The sequence below is a fragment of the Nelusetta ayraudi genome, unplaced genomic scaffold, assembly GCF_046127955.1.
Source record: "Nelusetta ayraudi isolate G7.1 ecotype Tasmania unplaced genomic scaffold, CSIRO-AGI_Nayr_v1 ptg000056l, whole genome shotgun sequence".
NCBI lineage: Eukaryota > Metazoa > Chordata > Actinopteri > Tetraodontiformes > Monacanthidae > Nelusetta > Nelusetta ayraudi.
In genome coordinates, this window is record NW_027466106.1 from 1,836,643 (window position 1) to 1,856,101 (window position 19,459).

The 19,459-nt window shown below is 45.4% G+C and overlaps 3 protein-coding genes across 8 annotated transcripts; 2 read left to right on the forward strand and 1 right to left on the reverse strand.

Annotated features, from left to right (window-relative positions):
• Positions 1-140: 140 nt before the first annotated feature.
• edrf1 (erythroid differentiation regulatory factor 1) lies at positions 141-9,943 on the reverse strand. Its single transcript, XM_076038433.1, has 25 exons — positions 9,257-9,943; positions 8,675-8,883; positions 8,511-8,577; positions 8,265-8,390; positions 8,003-8,127; positions 7,739-7,886; positions 7,475-7,576; positions 7,265-7,386; positions 6,630-6,741; positions 6,331-6,478; positions 6,136-6,247; positions 5,921-6,032; positions 5,540-5,815; positions 4,993-5,064; positions 4,764-4,905; positions 4,489-4,680; positions 4,168-4,368; positions 3,851-4,069; positions 3,453-3,679; positions 2,961-3,119; positions 2,711-2,860; positions 2,048-2,201; positions 1,832-1,947; positions 1,423-1,595; positions 141-853 (listed from the first exon to the last, which is right to left on the reverse strand). Exons 1-25 carry the CDS (start codon positions 9,359-9,361, stop codon positions 703-705), a joined length of 3,720 nt encoding a protein of 1,239 aa, XP_075894548.1. The 5' UTR covers positions 9,362-9,943; the 3' UTR covers positions 141-702.
• A 365-nt stretch (positions 9,944-10,308) lies between these two features.
• LOC142896605 (uncharacterized) lies at positions 10,309-12,416 on the forward strand. Of its 3 annotated transcripts, none has more exons than XR_012928379.1 (6): positions 10,309-10,563; positions 10,645-10,708; positions 10,805-10,889; positions 11,053-11,126; positions 11,571-12,012; positions 12,089-12,416. XR_012928379.1 is itself a non-coding variant. In XM_076038377.1 (6 exons), coding segments are annotated over exons 1-6 (540 nt in total). In that variant the 5' UTR covers positions 10,366-10,475; the 3' UTR covers positions 12,090-12,416. The 3 variants fall into 3 exon arrangements, 2 of the variants coding, with proteins under 2 accessions (XP_075894492.1, XP_075894493.1); XM_076038377.1 differs by having other exon boundaries at positions 10,366-10,563; positions 11,785-12,012; XM_076038378.1 differs by having other exon boundaries at positions 10,372-10,535; positions 11,785-12,012.
• Positions 12,417-12,614: 198 nt separating this feature from the next.
• tex36 (testis expressed 36) lies at positions 12,615-14,063 on the forward strand. 4 transcript variants are annotated; one of them, XM_076038373.1, is made up of 4 exons: positions 12,615-12,882; positions 12,994-13,112; positions 13,266-13,337; positions 13,451-14,063. In XM_076038373.1, the coding sequence occupies exons 1-4, from the start codon at positions 12,879-12,881 to the stop codon at positions 13,784-13,786; spliced, it is 531 nt and encodes a 176-aa protein (XP_075894488.1). In that variant the 5' UTR covers positions 12,615-12,878; the 3' UTR covers positions 13,787-14,063. The 4 variants fall into 4 exon arrangements, with proteins under 4 accessions (XP_075894488.1, XP_075894490.1, XP_075894489.1 ...); XM_076038374.1 differs by having other exon boundaries at positions 12,616-12,882; positions 12,997-13,112; XM_076038372.1 differs by having other exon boundaries at positions 12,618-12,882; positions 12,972-13,112.
• Positions 14,064-19,459: the final 5,396 nt, after the last annotated feature.

A 19,459-nucleotide genomic window follows, 5' to 3' on the forward strand; every position in this document is an offset into this window, starting at 1 on the left:
GTTTTTTTCATATGGAGTTTTTTTTTTTTGTATAAATGTTCTATTATATTGTCACTAGGGGGGAGGGTTAGGGTTGGGGTGAAAGGGGGAGGCGATGTGCTATGTTCGTGCAACCCGCACGTGCAAGCAGGAAATCCAAATCAGTTATGAAAAATATTTTATTTTCATGACTCGGCAAGCCACGCTGCTATAAACACAAACGTACAGCAATGGACACACGCCAGTCTTTGAGTTTTCATTCACCATTGCCAGCAAAGTATTGCACACGGAAGAGAGCAAATTAAAAGACTTACCAGCTGTTTAATAGGAAATAATATATTAAAATGAACCGTAAACACTTTGTCCCAGCGCTCCGTGCCACCACGTTGTGACAATAAACTCTTTGAATGCTCTGACATGCTGTGTGCTTTTGTTTTGTTGCCAGTCGGCGGCTAACACGCAAGAAGCAGCTTCGGCCCAATAATGACGATTCAATAACGACGTCGTGGATTTAGATTCTCATAAAACTTTACAATTCAAGTCTTGTGATGCAAGTGGTAGAAAAAAAGATGGATTTTAAAGGCGCAGGAGGTGAAAGAAGCTTTTTTATCCCTGTTTGTGGAGAGTGTTGCCTGAGCGTGTGCCTGTTCAGAATGGGGGCAATAAATAATGTGTTGGGGTTTTTTTTTTTCGTGAGTGGATGCGCGTCCAGTCTCTGGTTTGTCAAGTGGAGTTGGTTTCCTCTGAGGGAGCGAGCTGCTGCAGCAGGTCCATGTAGAGCTCCACGCGGCTGACCAGAGGGGCCTTCTTGTCCGCTCGCAGCAGCTTGGAGTAAACGTTCTTGTAGGTTTTCAGCGTCTCCTCGTCCTTTGAGCTGTGTCAAAGACAAAAGTGAGTCGTTCAAGGGTGAGTACTCTGAGTATCATGGCTAAGTAAACACGGCTGATCACATTCGCACCTGGATAGTGTTTCTGTGCCACTTTCCATCTATATTTCTATGTCTAGTACAAATAAATTATTGAAATTGTTGAATTGAAGTGTGTGTCCAGCAAAATAGTTGCCCAACATTTTCTCTATATACATATTTCAAAATCCCTTTTCAAGGGAAAAAAAAACTGCCTACGAGGCAGCGACCCAATCAAAACAACTCTGCAACCCAAACGTGGGTCACGACCCGACAGTTGAGAAACGATTGGATTGGATCGGATGATGATGGACAACTCCACGGGCGAAAGATATAAGGAAGCATCAAAAGCTGGAAATGTGAGGAAGAAGGTAGTGGGAAGAGAAGCGGAGAACATCCTTCTCCTATTTTCCAAACTCTGTCTTTCCGCAGTTAGACAGCCAACATTTCTCCTCATTTGTCGTTGATCCAGTCGCTCGGACCGAGATCAGACTTCAGAGTTGTTAGCGCCGTGGTGCAAAGTCTGTATGCGCGATTACCTGGCTTTCCGTTTCACCGTCGACATCAGCTTCACCAGCTGCAGCAGCAGGAAGGAGAAACTGGGCTCGAACACCCCGGCCAACTTCATCACTTCCTGGACGTTCAGCCTGGAGGCGGAGCCTGCGGACGCGTCCGCAGTCTCGGGGGATTCGGCGCCGCCCGATTCGCTTGACTGAGGAGAAGAAGTGCGAAGATAAGAGTGGACGCCGTGATGAGCAGAACAGAGTGAAACCCAGTGAGACCCTCAGCTTCACCCTAGCCAGTTCACTTCAATACAGCCACGCATACGGCAAAAGGTTTTTGGCTTCCGCATGATGCGGACCCCGACCCCACTGGACACTCCTCTATTTTGCACACTGAATACATCCACGCTCACCCAACCACCCCCACCACCACCCTGGGACACACCTGCCTCTGCTCCTCCAGCATCTCGGCGTGGATGAGCTGGAAAGCGTGGCGGGTCTCCATCATGGTGTCCAGGGCAGCCGTCAGGCTCTTGATCTTGGCTGCGCTGCTGCTCTGACCTGCGGGGGGAGAGGAGAGGGGGGGATGGTCACTGGACGGACTCCGCCGGACGGGGAGGCGCCTCCTCGAAGGGCCGGGCCCGAAACCGCCGCCTCTCACCTGCCATGGCGAACTCGGCGAAGGCCACCCGCTCCAGCAGCGTGCGCAGCAGCTCGCAGGGCGCGTCCTTCAGGCTCAGGAAGAGAGAGACGGCCTTGCTGTAGTGGAGCTCCGCCAGGCTGCGGTGCTGCTTCCTCAGGTGCTCGCCGCCCACCTGTCACCGTCCAACAACAGCCAGAAAACATCTTTCACTCTCCAGCTGGCAAATTGTGAGCAGTTTGTTGGAAATCTCAGGGAGAAGATATGTATGAGCTTATCTTTTTTTTAAATTGGGAACGATTTAACTCAAAGTTGCAGTGCGATCAGAAGACAGTGGTTTTGTGGGTCATTCTAATAGTAGTTGTAGTTTCTTCTTCTGTTTTCAGTTGGAAGGGATGAAGATCAGGAAGGCTTCTGCTTCCTTATTCCAAATATTTCTGCTATTGTTTTCTCCACTTTTGAGCATTTGCGATATAAGCCAGGAGTCTGATTCTTGTGACTCAAAGTCAGTAACCAGTTGGCAGCATTAACTGGTCACCAGCAACATCAAAGAGCACGTCAACCTTTTTTTTTTTTGGCGACTTTGCAGAATTTGTTCTTCTAGAAATTATTTCAAAAAGGGAATTCAGTACAAAATGATGATAAAGTCGCTATTTTGCCAGGGCAGACTGAGTTCTATGCCACCTGGTTGCGAAAGCAGCTGTGGTACATGGAGGCCAGGCGGTGGTGGATGGTGGCGGCCCTGTACTGGTAGAGCGGCTGGCGGGCCGACTCCGTCTGCAGGTCGCAGTACTTCAGAGACTTCATCATGGCCTCGGTCACCTCGCGCTCAATCTGCCAAAGGAGGAAAAATAAGAAAAAAAACAAGGAGGAGGTTTTAACACCCGGCAGGAGGACCTTGTCGGGCAGAACCGTGTTCAAAACGCGGGCCGACCTGCTCCTGGGCCTTCCTGGAGAGAGGGGCGAAGTCCTGCAGCAGCGTGGCCAGCGTGAAGTAGGTGGTGGACAGCTCCCAGTTGACGCTGTCCCACACTGCCAGGTGGCCCTCGCGGCCTCCCAGCAGCCTCATCGCCCTGAGGTAGTAGTCGATGGCCTGCAGGGGGAGACAGAGGATGGCTGATTTGAGAGATTTGGCTGAACGGGACAGAAGAATCCTGTTGGTTCATAGTGGAAACCAGCGGCGACGTGCGGTGAGGTTCATGGCTGATGAGGCACCGACTCCTCTGGAGTCACATTCCCTCTTGATTTGAACATACACTCAGCAAATGTGACCATAAAAATGTTAAAATCCTACAGAAAACAAGTTTACAGAACAGTTCAGTGGCGAAAACCCATTTCCTCCGATCATTCATCGTGGGCATTTTGCCTCTCCTGCCTCCCCTGACGACACGTCGCCGGTGGGAACCGGTTGAAACAAATACGGCACCTTGTTGTAATAGAGCGCCTCCTCTGGTGAAAACTCGCCCCTGCTCTGGTCCTCGGCCACGGCGCAGTGGGCCTGAGCGCAGATCCTCATCAGCCTCCCGGTGTTGCACAGCAACAGGGCCGAGTTGGTGCCGTCGGCGATGGCCTCGAAGTTCTTCAGGCCGTTCTCAAAGAAGCCGAAGCTCTTCTTCCACATCTCCTGCTCGGCCGCCGACACCGACGGCTTCGCTGCAGAGCGAGCAGAGCGGGGGGGTTCACTTGACATTTTTTGCAAGGCGGTTCAGAGCGCTGATGAAACTGCGGCGTAACGCTCCTCCAGAATGGTCTAAGTGTCAGCAGCGCTTCCTCGGGGAAGAGCTCCGGCTGCCACATAGTAAAAAAAAAAATAATTCTAATTACCCTCTTTCTCGGTCTGCATGGCGGCCGACTGGTTCATGTAGTAGACGCCCATCTCGTTGTGGATGTTGCCCAGCCTTTTGAGCACGTGGTTGAGCTGATCGGGGGCGTGGTCCTTCAGAACCTCCGAGTCCAGCAGCTCGTGCGCCGCCTCGTAGCACTTGAGGCTGACGACCAGCTGGTACTCCGGGTCGGTGGCCAGGTCCGTGGCCATGTTGAAGGCTGGAGGGCGACGGGAGATAAAATAGCAGGGACTTCAGTTTTTGCTTTTCCGTGCTAAACCTGCAGCTGTGTGTGCGGGACGGGGTGATGCGGCCGACCCTGGCAGCTGCTCTCCCTGTGCAGGCTGTGCAGGATCTCCTGGTCCTCCTTGGTCTGGTAGCTGTACTCCTCCAGGTAAGCTGCCCTGTTGCTGCCGTTCTGCGCCAGCATCAGCTGAATGTCGCCGCACAGGGACAGACACTGGCTGTGGAAGTAGAGCACGTGCGGGTGCAGCGTGCCCGTCACGGAGCAGTAAGCGTCTGAAAGGAAGAAACAGATTCGTCGTGACTATTAATACCAGACATCAGGCTTCAGCTGGTGTAAAAAAAATGATGTGCGTTGCGTTTATTTTGGTATCTGCCACACTGAGAGGTCCTCACCGTGACACTGTAGCGACAGCTTGATGTAGCGCAGCGCCCGGCCGTACTTGAGCAGGTTGGTGGCGGCCTCGGACAGGACGTAGTAGGCTTTGGAGGCCTTGAAGAAGAACTGCAGCTTCATCCGGTGCTGCCACGAGCCGGGAATCATCCCCGAGCGCGTCTGCTGCTTCTGGTCCATGTGCGTCGGTCCCACTGATGGAGGACCAGCGAGAAGGTTTAGAACCCAGTCAGTGTGCCATGTTCGTCGACTGTGTGCGTGGGGAACTACTACCGACCTCGTTCCAGCAGAGAGGTGATGCCCGTCTCTCCAGCTGTGATTTCGCTGCGGTCCTCGTATTTGAGAGGGATGGGCGTGTTGGGGTCCGCAGCCGGCAGGTCGCTCTCCTTCTTTATGGTGCTGTCCACCGCCTTCAGCCCCTGTGTTACGCACAGCAAAGCGAGTCATTTTAGCTTAAAATAGTGAACGGCACATTTCCTCGGGTGCAGATGGTGGAGGCGGCTCACCTTCAGCACGTAGCTCAGGACGTGTCGGCACTTCTCCTCCTTGTCTTGGGAAACAGGAAAAGTGCAACTCGGCTGCAGGCGTCAGGAAAGACAAGATTGTTGATGAGGGTTGGTGGTGAATTAATTGATCTGGTTAAATAATCCGGTTTGTTCATGACAATCTTTGTTTACGACATAATACCTTATGCATTTCTTTTTATTTGACCACTTCTACAATGTAGAAATGAATAAAGAACAAAAACTAAGCTTTTTTTTCTATGAGTATCAATGATGCAGGATGATAAAGACTTATTTATATGTCACTATGTAGATAGATGTAAATCCAACTGTCCATAAGATGTAAATATCTTGTTTTTTTCCCTTTTATACCCTACAAATATTTTATTTTTATTTCTTATTGCCTTCTTTCAATTGATATAATTTTCCATCTTTTTGCGCTATACAGTTGCTGCTGTAATGATGCAAATTTCCCCACTGTGGGATTAATAAAGGCTTTCCTAAGGAAAGAAGATGGTGTTTCTTCCCTCAGGTCATTTCTAGCACTCACTCTGATGTGGTGAGTGGACGTGTACTTCTCCGGGATGGACAGCTCCCCTACGGAGCGGATGACGGCCACGGCCTTGCGGTCGTCCTGCTTCCTGTAGGAGTCGCTCTCGTCGCTGGCGTCCGACAGCTCCGCCTCCGCGTCTTCCTCCCGGTCGTCGTCGCTGTAGCTGTCCTCCGAGCCGCCGGCCCGCAGCGAGCCGCCGTCGTCGTCGTCGTCCTGGGGGGGCTCGTCCAGCTGGAAGAGCTCCGACAGCATGTAGTGGGCCGAGGCGATGATCTGAGGGGAGGTTAGGGGGGTGTTAACGGTCGTGAAGGCTGAACCCGGACCTCCTCATATTTAGACGCGTGTTTCGTCTGCTCCCAAACTCGGACGGGTGCTCACCTGAGGGTGCCTCTCGTGATCCAGGAGTTTGACGCAGTTCAGCAGCAGAGTTCTGATGGTGCCGTAATGCTTCCTGTTTTGCCTCCCTTTCAGCATCAGGTTACTCGCAACTCTGCACCAGAAGTCAAGTGCAGCGGAAGTGTTACCGGATCAGAAATGCATTCCTAGATCTCTCATTGATCGGCTTTTTCCAGCTGCTCACATTTGCTACTTACTTATATAATAAAACAGCCACGGGCAGAGTGAACGGATTCTGGCACTTCTCTTCTTCAGCCTCCTCACACAGAGTCGTGAGGTCATAGAGCTTCACGATGTCGCTCCCGCTAGCTGCAGAACGGTGACACAGGTTACATCCAGCCAGGCGTGACGCCGATTTATCCACGAAAGGAGTGTGTTCACTTATCTCACACCTTTGAAAAGCCAGTAGGTGTGACCCTCTTTGGTGCAGTTGGACTTCAGGAAGGAGAGGATGTTCTGGGCGATGTCTTTCACCACCCTGGTGGAGAACGTGGAGTTTTCCAGGTGAGGGATGTCCTCCGTTTTTATCATCTCGTATTTCTGCAGGGGAAGGAAACGCATCTGAAACTTCTTTAAACTGTCCAAGAGGATGTGGAGGAGGCGACTTGCTTTGCATGATTTCAAAGTTGACATCTGAGCGGCCATCTGAGGTTGCAAAAACAAACAAACAGACGAGCGAACTGTAATTTACTTGAACAATGCCGTTGACGTGGAAGCACATCACAAGCTCCGGGACGTTGCACATCAGATTGTCGAGCCAGTAGTCGATTCCCGTCAGAATGTTGATTGGTTTGTTGTTGTCTCTGAAAAAAAAACACACAAACACATAAACGTTTCAGCAAAACAGAATTTCTGAATATCTGCCGATTTCTGTGAAAGATTTCAAAATTTTTAAATTCCTGCTTCACCTGCCGAGGTCAGATTTTTGTAATTATTAAAGCCTGAGCTGCAAATAATCAATTTTATAAAGAATTAGATTTTTCAGGACTTTCTTCCATCTTTATGTGTGGTGGAAGAAAAGCACATGGTTGTATAAGTACAGCCTGAAGAAATTAGTTTTCAAATCAAACAGCTTCAAAAAAGGCAAAAATCTTCAAACATCTATTTCCTCGGCAGGTGCGTCGAAGGGTGACAATTAAGTCTAAATTAAACAAAAAAGAGTTCCCGCACGCGCAAATGCTTCATTTCATTCATCAACATTTCCTTTAAAAAGGTAGAGTCCTGAAATGTCGCATTACGTTCTGTGAGTTGGCCACGTGTGCGGGAACTCTTTTTTTTTTGTTTGTTTTGGTTTTTTTTATAAATCAAACAGCTTGAAATTCCAACCTGAGTCTCAGACTGACGGCAGGATAACGACCTCCTCCGAAAATAGGCATGTTGGACCCAACCAGCATGTGGATGTCCTCGAACGTCCACATGATGTTTCGCACAAAGTCGTTTCTCAAACCCTGAGAGGCGCATTGAGGAGTAAACACCAGTGCGTTCACTTTCACATGCACACAAGCTGACTCGAAGGGGGTTAAAAGGCGGCGTCACCTGACTGTTCTCCCCTTCGTTGAAGAGGATGGGGAGGTTCTGCTCTTTGGCCACAGGCGTCACTTGGTCCAGAGCGAAGCTGCTGCCCACAGAGACACTTTCCTGCCGTTAAAAGACGCAGCACAGTCTATTGTAAGCAGTGCAAACCTCACTCGACTTAATGTGGAAAGTTTTGCATGACAAAGTATGTAGATTTAAATCAAGCAGATTCCCTTTATATTACACCAAAAACTGTATAAAGAAATATTAGCCAAGCTACTGCACCTGTTTGGAGGCACCTGAATCATCTGAACCAGGCGACGTGCTGGTGAAGGCGGTAGGCCACGAAGAACTGAACTCTTTTTGGCCGATGTCTTCCTCGCCTTCGTTAAAACTGTCTGACACCGGCTCGGCAGCTCCGTCACCATTTATACTGGAGGAAACAGAAAAGTTGTTCTGTGACTGAGATCGATCCACCTTTAAATGAAATATGATCTCACATTTAGGCTAAAGCCTACAAGTAATTGATGAGGAACAGCCAACACTCACCTGTAGTAGAGAAACTTTGATAGGATTGCTTTCTGATACCAGTGCTCTTTACTCTTCTTTTTCCTCTGCCACTTCTGATCCATTAGCCGCTGGTAAAACTCTTTAAGCCACGACCAATCTCCTGTCTGTGAAATGCACACATTTAAGAAAGGGCATTACAATAACAGGGAGCAAAACCATTACAAGTCAAAAAAAATATATACAATCTTTTTGCTTGAAAGCTCTAGAATTAACAGGAAATCTGTCATAAGTGACGTTGTACCTTGGAGGAGTTCATAAAAAGCTCCTGAATGTCCAGCTCGTCTAACAGCAACGTCCTCCCGACTCTGTGCACGGCCATACTGACGTGAGACTTGCTGTAGGGAATCTTCAAAAGCTTCTTGATGTTCTGTGCATGATTGTAAAAAAAAAAAAAAAAGAAGAAGAAGAAGAAAGAGAACAGTAATTTTAAATTAGAGCCTTAGCCAGGAAACTAAAGAAATTCTGAGCCTTCAAAAGCCTCACAAACCTCTGAGTCTGAGACCACGTCAACATCGTCGCCGACACAATCGATGAAGTCATAGGCCATCCCAAAGCTGAAAAAAAAGTACGCAAATAAATGAATTGGTCACACCGTTGCTCTTTCAGAGCCAGTGTTATGTGTTGCGTGTGTTGTTTCTTGTCGTGTCGCACCTGGAAAAGGGTTTGCTCTTGCTGTTGGATCCTAATATAGTGGTGCCAGCGCTGCCCAGCTGGGGGTTTTCCCTCAGCCAGTTGGCAGGAGGCAACTTCAGGTCAGTCTTCTCCCGCGGGAGGGCGTAGTTGGTCGGAGGCGGCGCTGCGCAGTACTTGACGACTGCACTGCTCTTGATTTCACGGCCACCTGAGCACAATGCAGACTCCTGCATAGCAGCATAGCAGCATACAGGAGCGTTTTACAGACGACACTTGTTTTGGCTTCGTTCAACAAAATAGAGTCAGATGAGCTTCACAATAAAAGATTCAAAGTGGAAAAAATTAGGTCCAAAAGTTGTCTCCTTAGTTTTAAGTCGTGTGCAAGGATCGCTGCTGCTTTTGGTGTTGGTGTGTTGTTGTTTTTAATGGCTCCACCAGTTATTAAATAAGTAATTGCCAAACTATCGCAATGCACAAGCACAAAGATACTAAATATAACTGTAAACAACTGGAAAGACACAAGAACAGGCGTAACAGACCCTCTCAAGGATCCTACCAAGATTCTAGGGATTTTTAGATTTTTGCGTTTAGTTTACTTACGTGATTGTTGTCCTCTTCCGTGCAAGTCGAGCTGCTGTCTTCTTCTTCTCCACTATCCATGTCGAGGATTTCTGCTGCTTCTGCTCCGCCAGGCGATGCATCCATCCTGGGGGGTGATATCGTCCAACCCAAAAACCAAAAATGTGTGGTTTCCTAAATATTTAGGAAACTATCCATGACTCCGAAAACGTGCGAGCTGTCTATAAATGATCTACATGACTTACGAGTCACAACAAATTGTGTAAACAAAGTAATGAATGTCTTCAGTCGGCTAGCCACTCGTGCTAGCTACGTAGAACGGTGGTTTAAAAAAAAAAAAAAAAAAAGGTTTAACAGGAGTTGGCGTTTCACTGCCCTTTTGGTAAATGAATGTTAAATAATGGTTACATTCCGGGGGGTGCTCGGTTTGCCAGTTTTGACGTAATTAAGCAGTAATTAAACTCCTCCTGTGTCCAGTCAGCTTGTTGTCAGAGCAAACACGCTGGTATGAACTGTAGCCTTAAACAACTTCCGTTTTAAAGATGAAATCAACTTTAAACTCTAAACAAACTAAACACTTTGAATAAACTATATTTTTAATCTCCAAGTAACTGCTTTCGGTGCTCATTTCTAATATCGTGGAATTCAGCTTTTAGTGAAAATGCTCTCGCTGTAGCGGCGACTTTTATAGGGAAGACGTATGAACCGGAAGTACTTTTCAGCAAGGGTATTTAAATTCGAGGCTTGTCCGTTTCTGGAAAGATGAAGAAAACTCCCGTTTGTTCTTTCCACTGTACTTCTAAAATCACGTTTATAACATCACAAGTTGCATTAACAATGCATTTTAATGAGGTTTGCAGCGTGTATAAAGTGAAATATACTGCAATTTATTGTTAAACAAACTGTTGTACAATCTTTATTTTTTGTTTGTTTGTTTGTTTTTTGTTTTTTGTTTGTTTTTTAAAGTGCAGTAGCTATCAGCCAATAATCTTTAATAGCCAACTATAAACTCTGGGGGAAAAAATACGGAATAAATAAATGTTAGTTCGTGTCTAATACAGCTGAATGAGTCGGCTGGATAATGGGCTGCTGTTTGTGAGAATGTGAGGCAGCTGACGAAGCAGGGAGGGGCAGTGCGTTCATGTGATGATACCGTCCAGGCAGTCATGCGTTTCAGAAATCGTATAGAATCTCTTTCTTTTCTGACTGACCTTCATTGTCGAATGTCTCAGACATTGCGATGGGAAGCTGGAAGAATCATGTGCGCGCTCGCCTGCAAGAGAGAGACCTTAACGAGAAAGTACCTTTCCTCGGCGTTTACACCAGTTGTACGCAAATATTACACCTTGTCCTGGTTGATGTTATGATGCATGCGATGATGTTGACCTGAACTATTTGTTTATTTTCAGTGCTTCAGCTGGAGGAGCGCTACGAAGCTCGCAAACACATTTTGGACGACATATTGTCCGAGAGGTATGATGGATTTGCTGAAGCACTGCTTTTGTTCTGGAGACTTAAAGCTGTATTTAAAAATCACATTCAATATTTTGTGCGCTTTTTTTTCCTCAGTCAACTTGAGCCCAGTGGGATTGAGGTTGGGAGAAATAAACTCCTCCAATGGCAACTGAGGGAGAGCAAACACCTGACTGAAAAGGTCTGTTTAAGTAATAATTACCCTACTAAATTATGCCGTGAGTTTACATAATGCTATGTATGTACCTCTGCAAAATGGGACTAATAATCAGAAACCGATTATTATAAACCCTGCTTACTTTGTCTAACCTCTCATTTAACCTCTCCTCATTTGTGTCCCTCAGCTGTCTCAGGATGTCTCTGATTTGACCGCTGTGCTCTATCTGAAGGAGGCTGAACTGCAGTATTGGCAGTCTCGGTGAGTTACTTTGGGCTTCTGCCCTCTAAATAAAAAACTGCTTTTTGTCTTTGTTCCTTTTTTTGCACCTGTCAGTCACATGGCACACACCAGAGCATCACTTTGAGCAGCAGGGAAGGAAGGCTAAATACAGTATGCTGTTTTTTTTTTTGTTTGTTTGTTTTTTTGTTTGTTTTTTTAAATGCTCATACTTGTTGCCATGAGATAGTGAAGAATTTTTTTTTTTTTAAATTGTAGTTAAGAAAGAGATTAGACTGCTCACTATTTCACATCAGTTTTCGTTCATTTCATCATGCAGAAATTCAAGGACTTTTTTTTAGAAATAAATTTCTTTTTTAAATATAAAATTCCATCATTTCTGGGTAATATTTCAAAGCTGCATGCATGAATAGTGTGGCCCACTCAACTGATAATCATGTGACCTTGAACAGGCTCTGAATTCAGTTGATGCGCTTGTGGCATCTACTGTAACTCATCAACTATCACATGCAGTGTAAGTACTTGTCTAGTTTTGTTTTTTGTTTTTTATAGCAGACAGATGAAGTTGTAACCTTGCATCCTAAATCTGTGATCAGACGGTGTGTGTGTATGGCGGGTGGGCACAAGGTAATCAGTGGTCAGCTTTAAACTGTCATTCAGTCATCTGGCTTTTAAACAGTGTGAGCCAGCACCATCGAGAGGCTCTTACCCTGGCTAAAGATAGAAACGCCCTGAGGGCGAACCTCACGGACTCTGAGTTCACCATCGAGTGTCACTTAAAGCAGTTGGCAGCGCTGCACGCCGAACAGAAAGAGCTAAAGGGAGCGCTGGCACAGGTGGCGGGAAAAGAAGCAAAGAGAACTCCAACGACGATGGATGGAGGAGAGGATGAGGGCAAGGAATTTTAGTAAGTACAGCGGCGTACGGGAGAGGGAAGAGAAGCAGATGTTGGGATGTCTGACTAAACCGGTTCATTCTTGTAGGTTTCCTGGTTTCCTGTCCTTACACCAGGTGGCAACATGGAGACACGACAAACAAGTGGTCAAAAATCATGTCGTGAAAGAATTCTGACATCTGTACTCAGTGAATAATAAAACAAGAGCTTTGAAGTCACATAAACATTTTCAGTGGTGCTGAAGAGGTCTATTATTTCCCTCTTAATGCAGAAAAAACAATGTCAGAGCTGAGAGTAAAGTATTGGTCAATTCTGTTGTTTGATTTAAAAAAAACATGTTATGCCAGAATATATGTATATTTTTTTCATGTGTATGTTTTTGTAATGAGTGTAATAAAGGTCCATCACATCACAAATATGTTGGTTTTGAAGGTTTTCTTATTTTACTCTTAACCCATTTTATAGAAATGTATGCATTTAAAGCCGTTATAGCGAATGTCCTCAATTACTCAGTTACGTATATTGTTTCTTTTGTAAGTCTGAGATTAAAGTCAAAGATGAAAGTCAAATTAATTAACATTTTAATTGGGCTTTATTGTAATCGTGTCACATTTATTTTTGTATACTTACTTTAACTTTGATGGTGTACAAATATTCCTTCTATTGTCAGGAATTCTTCGTCCTTCTTCGCGGCGAACTGAGGTCACACAACAGGTGTTTTGTTGCTGGTTTCCATAGTTCCCAGACTTACGTTTGTTGTTAAATTTCACAGGCTGTGTGTTTTGTGTTGGTGGCAGCAGTCTGCAGACTGCGCAAACACAAACTGGTAAAATGGTCAAAGGTGGGAAACGCTACCATTCAATGGAAAATGATGGCAAATGGGTAAGAAACTCCTAATTTTACTAAATAATCTCCTTATAATATGAGACAGGCTTTTTTTCTGAATAGCTTCCACTTTGTTTTCGTCTCAGTTTGCTCATCCGATTTCACCAGAAGCAGAAACAAGGAATCGGGATACTTGTACAAGCACTGGGACCATGTTGACTCAGGTTCAGTCATCGTTGCCTGAGGCTTTTAACTTCAGGCGATATCCAAAATACAGAACTCAGCCGGTGTGTGAACCATATAGATCACAGTGTGTTTGGTGTCGTTTGAAAAAAAAAAAATCAAGAGTGCACTCTGAAAGCACTTGCAACAAAGAAAAAAATAATCCAGCCCTCCTTTTCATTCCCTGTGGTCTCACCAACTTGTCTGTGACTTTGCAGGAATCCAGAGAGTTCCCCTTCTCCAAACATGACAACAAGCAGGCTCTCATGGACGTCACTATCTTTGGGAGCGTGAGTATAAAGAGTACATTCAGGAAACTATGAAAAGGTCTCATCCACAACCGTGACACAGTTTGAGAGGAAATCACCTCAGTGAATGTGTGTCTGTTTTTTGTTTTTCACAGGGAGTTGGACGGAGGAGGAGCCAAAACCTTCGCAGACAGCACAGCTCCCACTTCTGCCTGTGCCACGAGGAGGCCAGCAGCGGCTCCACGGTGAGCAGCGGGGACGTGTCGGCCTACAAAGCTGATTTCACCGTCAAGCAGGCGACGGACAATGTGCCAGGCAGCGGCAGGCGGTTCCCCCGTAACCACAGGCAGAAGTCTGCAGATGCAGCCTCTGCGCAGACAGAACAGTTCATGTGGTTCGGACGGCACGACTCGCCGGAGCAGCGTTCCACTCCAAGCACTTCCAGGCCTAAAGACACTCTTGTGTTAGCGTTACTACACGATAGTGCTTAGAGGGATTCGTGGTGAAGGGTCAAGCTGCTAAATACATGGGTAATATGAGGAATGGAGCCATTTTGTGAGATTACTGATTTAAAAAAAAAAAACAGCACATTTAGCCCTCTGTTTACAACACCCCACAGACGCTCTTGGCCACAGGGTGAAAAGGCACCTGGCTAGCTTTTTGCTAACCTGAGGGAGGCATCGCTGTCCTTTAGGACATTAAATGTATTTTTCCGTTCATGGTTTGTATGAAGTGCAACAACATTGAATTTTCTTGCTTTTAGAAGGGTTTTTTTTTTTTTTTGATAACGTAATTCTTTTAAAAAGACCAAAAATGTAATTTCTTGTCTCACAAAAAATCCAAATCAAACAAGATGATCTTGTCGAGTGCACGTACTGTTGTAGTTTAACATGTGGCCAGCAGAGGGCAGTAGATTTCTACAATTATTTGCGGTTTTATTCCCGCTTGTTCAGCAGCCAAATTATGTCGAACACCTAACAAGCTGAACAATCGTCTGGTCCTGTTCAAGAATTGAGGAATATGTTTCGGGGGGCGACTTGAAAAAAGGATAAAAGTTCTTTTTTTACACGCGTCGTGGGAGTTAAATTAGACCTGATTCTGCAATCATGCTCCGGTGTGTCTACCCACGGGGGTTAAAAGAAAAGGGGTGTGTGCACGTGTGTGCTCGTGCACCCATCGTGCGTGCGTGCGTGCGTGGCCACCGCACACAAGAGGAGAAAGCGTGGGAGTGAATAACTGTGGAGGGAGCTCTGAGAAAAGCACTTAAGAGAGGAGTATCCCCAACCACTCTCCGCAAGAGCTGATGTTTTCTCCAGAGTGCGTCCTGCCCAGCTGCTTTCTTCCTTTAAGTAGTCACCAGGGAGATGGGTTTTTCTCACAAGCTCTCTTTCAGCCGTGGTAATTAGCTGATCCTCATGCAGCGGCGACCTTGCAAGGAGTGGGTTTCACCTCTTAAACATGCATCTCGGCTTTTTAAATAGTGAGGCCTGCAACAAAAAAAAAAAAAAGAGAAAGAAATCTCCAGAGAGCCCCACGCCCCTCCTTTTTTGTGATCTCATTTTGGGATTATCTACCACAGTGCTGTCTGCAGGTGCACGGCTGACACCGAGCTGCAGGGTGATAGTTTCTCATGTCCATTCCCTTTGATAAAAGGGACAAAAATAGCAGGTGTGCATTTTTTATTTTTTTTTCCCCCTGGGGCTGCCTACCTGCTTCATTTTTTTTTTTTTTTTTTTTAAACCCAGTCTTTGCCAAGCCTGTGTAACAGATGTCACCCGTTTGAAGCCGTGGAACGTATTTTTGGTGGACGGATCACACCACAGTCACACTGACAAGAGAGGGAAGCGGCGTCTATTAGTGCGAAACACCTGCGCTTGAGCTCGACAGTTGGTTGTGCCTGGGCTCGACTGGTTGCCTGCCACCTCTCTTTTCCCTCCCAGGGTGCACTTTGCTTTGGTCTTGCCACAACTTGAACGCGACTCCCACGCACCAAAGCCAACCATCCCTCAATCCGAGAGGATCGTTAGCTCTGTCACAAACCCAGGGACAGGTTTGGAGAACCCTTTGCGAGAGCGCGCTGCCGAATGTCAATCACTCGTCTGCGTCGCTGAGTGCGCGTCGAGGCCGATGCGCATCGTGTGCAAATAACATCTACATGTCGGAATATCAAACCTTATTCCAAGGACAAAAAAAAGAGAAGATAGATAGATCTCGGTAAACAAGCGTGCAACCACCAAAGCCTCACGCTTCATGAATATTAAATCAGCCACTTTGAATTGCAGGCTCTTTGGTGCTGCGAGGCCCTCGCCCGCATTCTTACTGTTTGCTGTGATTTATTCGCAGGTGCACGTGGCTCTTTGATGTGTCAAGTCGAGAGGTTTCGCACCTGTTATAGAAGTGGGGTAGAAGCGAGCTTTGAAACAAGATGCGGATTTGCCAAAATGGCAGTGACAGATGGATTTGTGGTTCTCTTCTTGCATGCATGCACGTCTGAGTTTGTTTGCATAGTGAAGTGACCCTTTTTTCTTGTCAGAAAACGCATGCTTTGCTCAAGTCAGTGTTGGCATACATTCTGATTCCTGCATTTTTTTCCCCTTACATTAACTATGCATTAAAGATTTGACTTGAGAGAAGTGTTTTCATCAGAGAGAATCTTGGTTCTAATCACATATCAAAGACGTTATTTTTTTCTTTCCAGTTTATTCTTTTGCCAATTTGAACTTGTGCCGAGCCCCCCCCCCCCTCCCTGATTCCTCGATGATGTTTTTCTTTCTTCATACATCTGTTTTAATTAGCCGTCGACACTTTTTGAGTTCTAACCTCCCACATTTAATTTGTCATCCTGTTAAAACATTTAGCGTCCTATCCAAACAGCTACTCCAAAAGGAAAAAAAAAAAAAAACTTTTCAAATCACAAATTTGACTCCTTGGCACGGTTAAACTGCTTCGCCACAAAACTTCCTCCAATCTGCTGTCAGTCATTCCACTTGTGGTACTCACAATTCCCTGGCAGTGCCCCCCCACCCCCCACTCCCCTCCTTTGCCAGACAGCCGGTTGGTTGAAGTCCCCCTTGCAGCCCACTGGCCCTTGTTCCGGTAATGGTCAGGGACCCTCCAGAGTCTGAGTGTAGCGATAAAGGTGGCTGGCTATCTCATTTCCACAGAGGACAAGATAACATCCTGAGAGCATTCCCATCACACTAGGAGTTTGTTCAGAGGCGATAAGAGCTTCCATCCTATGGCTCAGTTATGGAGCTCTGTGTGTGTGTGTGTGAAAGAGTGAGTGTGTGTGTGTGTGTTCCCGTATCTTTGCACTGTACATGTTTATTAAACCCGACCAGCCGCTCCGCTTCCTGCGCTGCGCCTGCGAGGCCACTGAATAGTTGTTGGAAACGCTGTGGATCAGGCCCGTCCTTGCACTGAATCGCATTCCACCCTCCTGTTCCTCAGACCTCCGACACAGTGCGCATGCTAATTTGCGCGTAGGTGGCGGGTATAATTACATTAAGGCTTGTTGTAAACAAAGACCTACAAGCAGCATTGTGTTCAAGTATGCCACCCGGGAAAGACTAGGGGGAAAAAAAGGGGCGGATGAATTTATCATGCCGTTTACATGAGGAAAATTGCATTCTGTGCGGCGTGTCGGTCTGGAGACACTGCTGCGGTGTAGCCGAGTAAGAATGCGAAAAACAGGTTTCATGTTTGTTTCCATGCCTTTGCTACATATACAAAGATATTCACTCATGCTTTCAGTTGAGATTTCTCATTAGTTATGTACTATATATATATTATCTATGGGGATTTAATCTCATTGGTCAAAGAGATCTCATCTTATTTGTCCCCCTTCAATTCTGTCTGAATGAGGTTTTAGGAAACTAAAGAAAATATGCAAAATATGAGGTTACATCTACCAGGGCTGCTTAACTGCTGGAGACAAGTGAAACTGAGACAAGCCTTCGTAGTTTCGAGTCAGTTTTCCATTCCCTGGTATTTCTTATTTTCTGTGAGATGTAGCTTCCTGTTTTCAGCCCTTATATACTGCATCTACGGTTTAATTTGTGAGCCTTGAAATGGGCCTTAATACTTTACATTAACAAGTATTACCTGCTGTATGTGGGGCGAAAAGCTCAGAAGACCTCATAATAAGTCAGATTTACTATTTTGCACTCTTCTTTACCACTCTTTCAAAGCTGAAATGTAGCCTTGCTGCCGTTCTGTTTGAACAGAGAACATATTTCAGTCTGGACAAGCTGTTCTTTTCATGCCATCTTTTGAAATAGCATTAAAAAAAATGATGTTGCTACATTTACAAGGCACACTCTGGGGAATCTGACAACCCTCTCAAATGTAGATGCTGCAACTCTGAAAACTGCCAAGAGATGGAGTAGATGTTATCAATGATGGCTACATTAAAATAAGAAAATCATTGGCTGTTAGTGTTTATTTGCATATTCCCAAGTTAGAATTGAAAGCATGGTTTTGACAGTGCAAACGGTCTCATTCCAGCAATGCTCCATATAATGCATTTTTTCAGCTCTCGTACTGGTATGTTCCTTAGCAGATAGTTGATAGTTGTTATTAATAAAATAATTGACTTTTTCAGTTTGTACGTGCGTGTGTGCGTGCGTGTGTGCGTGTCTGTGCATGCCTCCCGACCCACTGACTCTTGGTTTTGATGTGCAAGTATGCATGAGTAGGCACGATTACCTGCATCCGGCCTGACTTGGCAGGATTTCTCCTTAGAGTGAGATGATGAATGTAGCTCATTGAAAATGTCAACGATTTTAATGCTTGGACTGATTTGTGTGTTTTCATCAGCGTGCAACTTTTAACCGCATTTATAAGAAGGTCAAGGGAAAGAGGTTCATTGGCAGGTTATTTTAAAAGTAAGAAATGAAAAACATCATAAAATAAGCGGGGGTAGATGGGTTGGAGTGGGTGAAAAAGGTTTTGCAAATGTTTATCTAATCACACTTTACATTACAGCCAATGGAGACTCGAGCACTACATATGCATTCAGGACCATATTGCACGAGCTGCAATGCACTAAACTGACTTTAGCGTGAGCGACTGGTTCAAGGTTGCCATGCAGTATTTATTCAAATGAGGTAACGAGTGGAGCAGCATAAGAATAACCCGCCTTTTAAAGATTAACACAACCCCTGGAATTGTTGTTGTATCCCCGTAACCGAGTCCTGACTGGAGCAGGTGCAGTGGCGGCCCTGTCTATCTGCGAGTCGCCGCATTAAGTCCCTCAAATTTAGTGGCACAATCATGAGGCTCCCGTTCACTCTCTGGAGCATAAGAATCACTTTGCATTTTAAAAAGGTCAAACACTCAGATCTCTGCCAGGAGGAATTGAGTGAAGAAAAAATGTCTCTCTGCAGAAATATGCAGTCACACAGCTGATCTTCTCAATAGCCACTGTTGAAGTGAATGGATTAAAAGTCTGTGTGCATATGTGTATCTTCACTGTTATCCTCTCAACAAATGATATATAAGCAAAAATAAATTAGATCAAGTTTTCAGGATTTATTCATAAACATAAAAATGGTTGAATGAACTGCTAATTTAAAAAATGTACTGTAGAAAGTTTTGAACGGTTACTCACTTGACAGCTCCTTAATTCACATATGTCATCAATATTTTTTACTAACGTGCTTCATGCTGCTTAATCTAGATTTACTGACATTTTCTAAATGCAGGATCTTGCTTTGATTTGTTTATTGAGAGGCTTAATTTGAAATTTTACCCCCAAATAATCACTTTAACTATTATTTTCTATTGCTTCTTTTGAACATTTGAACTTAGATTAAAATCAAATGATAGAGGTTCTGGCCACAAAGTTAATTAAGAATAACAACATTTTGGTGTCATCAGACTTCGATCAAACACTGCTGTGTAAGTGTCTCATACTGCTGTTGATCTTTTTTTTGTGTGTGCAACCTCACAGCACCTAATTTCTTCAGTATTTAACTTCCATCATCGATTCCCTCTGCTTCAGTTGCAAAACATATGCTTCAGATGGTGTTTTCCTGCTGGCTGCTGTTGCTTCTGTGTAGTGTTTGGGTTCTTGCCCAGTACTTACATTGTACTGAAGACAAAATGACCACGGGGAAAAACACACGGAGGACAGGGCCAAAAGCCCCCAGGCCCAGAAACAC

What these genes read in the sequence shown, in the direction of transcription:
- edrf1 (XM_076038433.1), bottom strand. Translation starts at nt 9,361, where the DNA reads ATGGATGCATCGCCTGGCGGAGCAGAAGCAGCAGAAATCCTCGACATG. An exon ending in TCCTGAGCTACGTGCTGAAG is followed by an intron (nt 4,906 to 4,992) that starts GTGAGCCGCCTC and finishes TGCGTAACACAG; the next exon opens with GGGCTGAAGGCGGTGGACAG. An exon ending in CGCCGAGTTCGCCATGGCAG is followed by an intron (nt 1,948 to 2,047) that starts GTGAGAGGCGGC and finishes CTCCCCCCGCAG; the next exon opens with GTCAGAGCAGCAGCGCAGCC.
- LOC142896605 (XM_076038377.1), top strand. Translation starts at nt 10,476, where the DNA reads ATGGGAAGCTGGAAGAATCATGTGCGCGCTCGCCTGCAAGAGAGAGAC. An exon ending in GCAAACACCTGACTGAAAAG is followed by an intron (nt 10,890 to 11,052) that starts GTCTGTTTAAGT and finishes TGTGTCCCTCAG; the next exon opens with CTGTCTCAGGATGTCTCTGA. An exon ending in CTGCAGTATTGGCAGTCTCG is followed by an intron (nt 11,127 to 11,784) that starts GTGAGTTACTTT and finishes GCTTTTAAACAG; the next exon opens with TGTGAGCCAGCACCATCGAG.
- tex36 (XM_076038372.1), top strand. Translation starts at nt 12,832, where the DNA reads ATGGTCAAAGGTGGGAAACGCTACCATTCAATGGAAAATGATGGCAAA. An exon ending in TGGAAAATGATGGCAAATGG is followed by an intron (nt 12,883 to 12,971) that starts GTAAGAAACTCC and finishes TTTTCGTCTCAG; the next exon opens with TTTGCTCATCCGATTTCACC. An exon ending in ACGTCACTATCTTTGGGAGC is followed by an intron (nt 13,338 to 13,450) that starts GTGAGTATAAAG and finishes TGTTTTTCACAG; the next exon opens with GGAGTTGGACGGAGGAGGAG.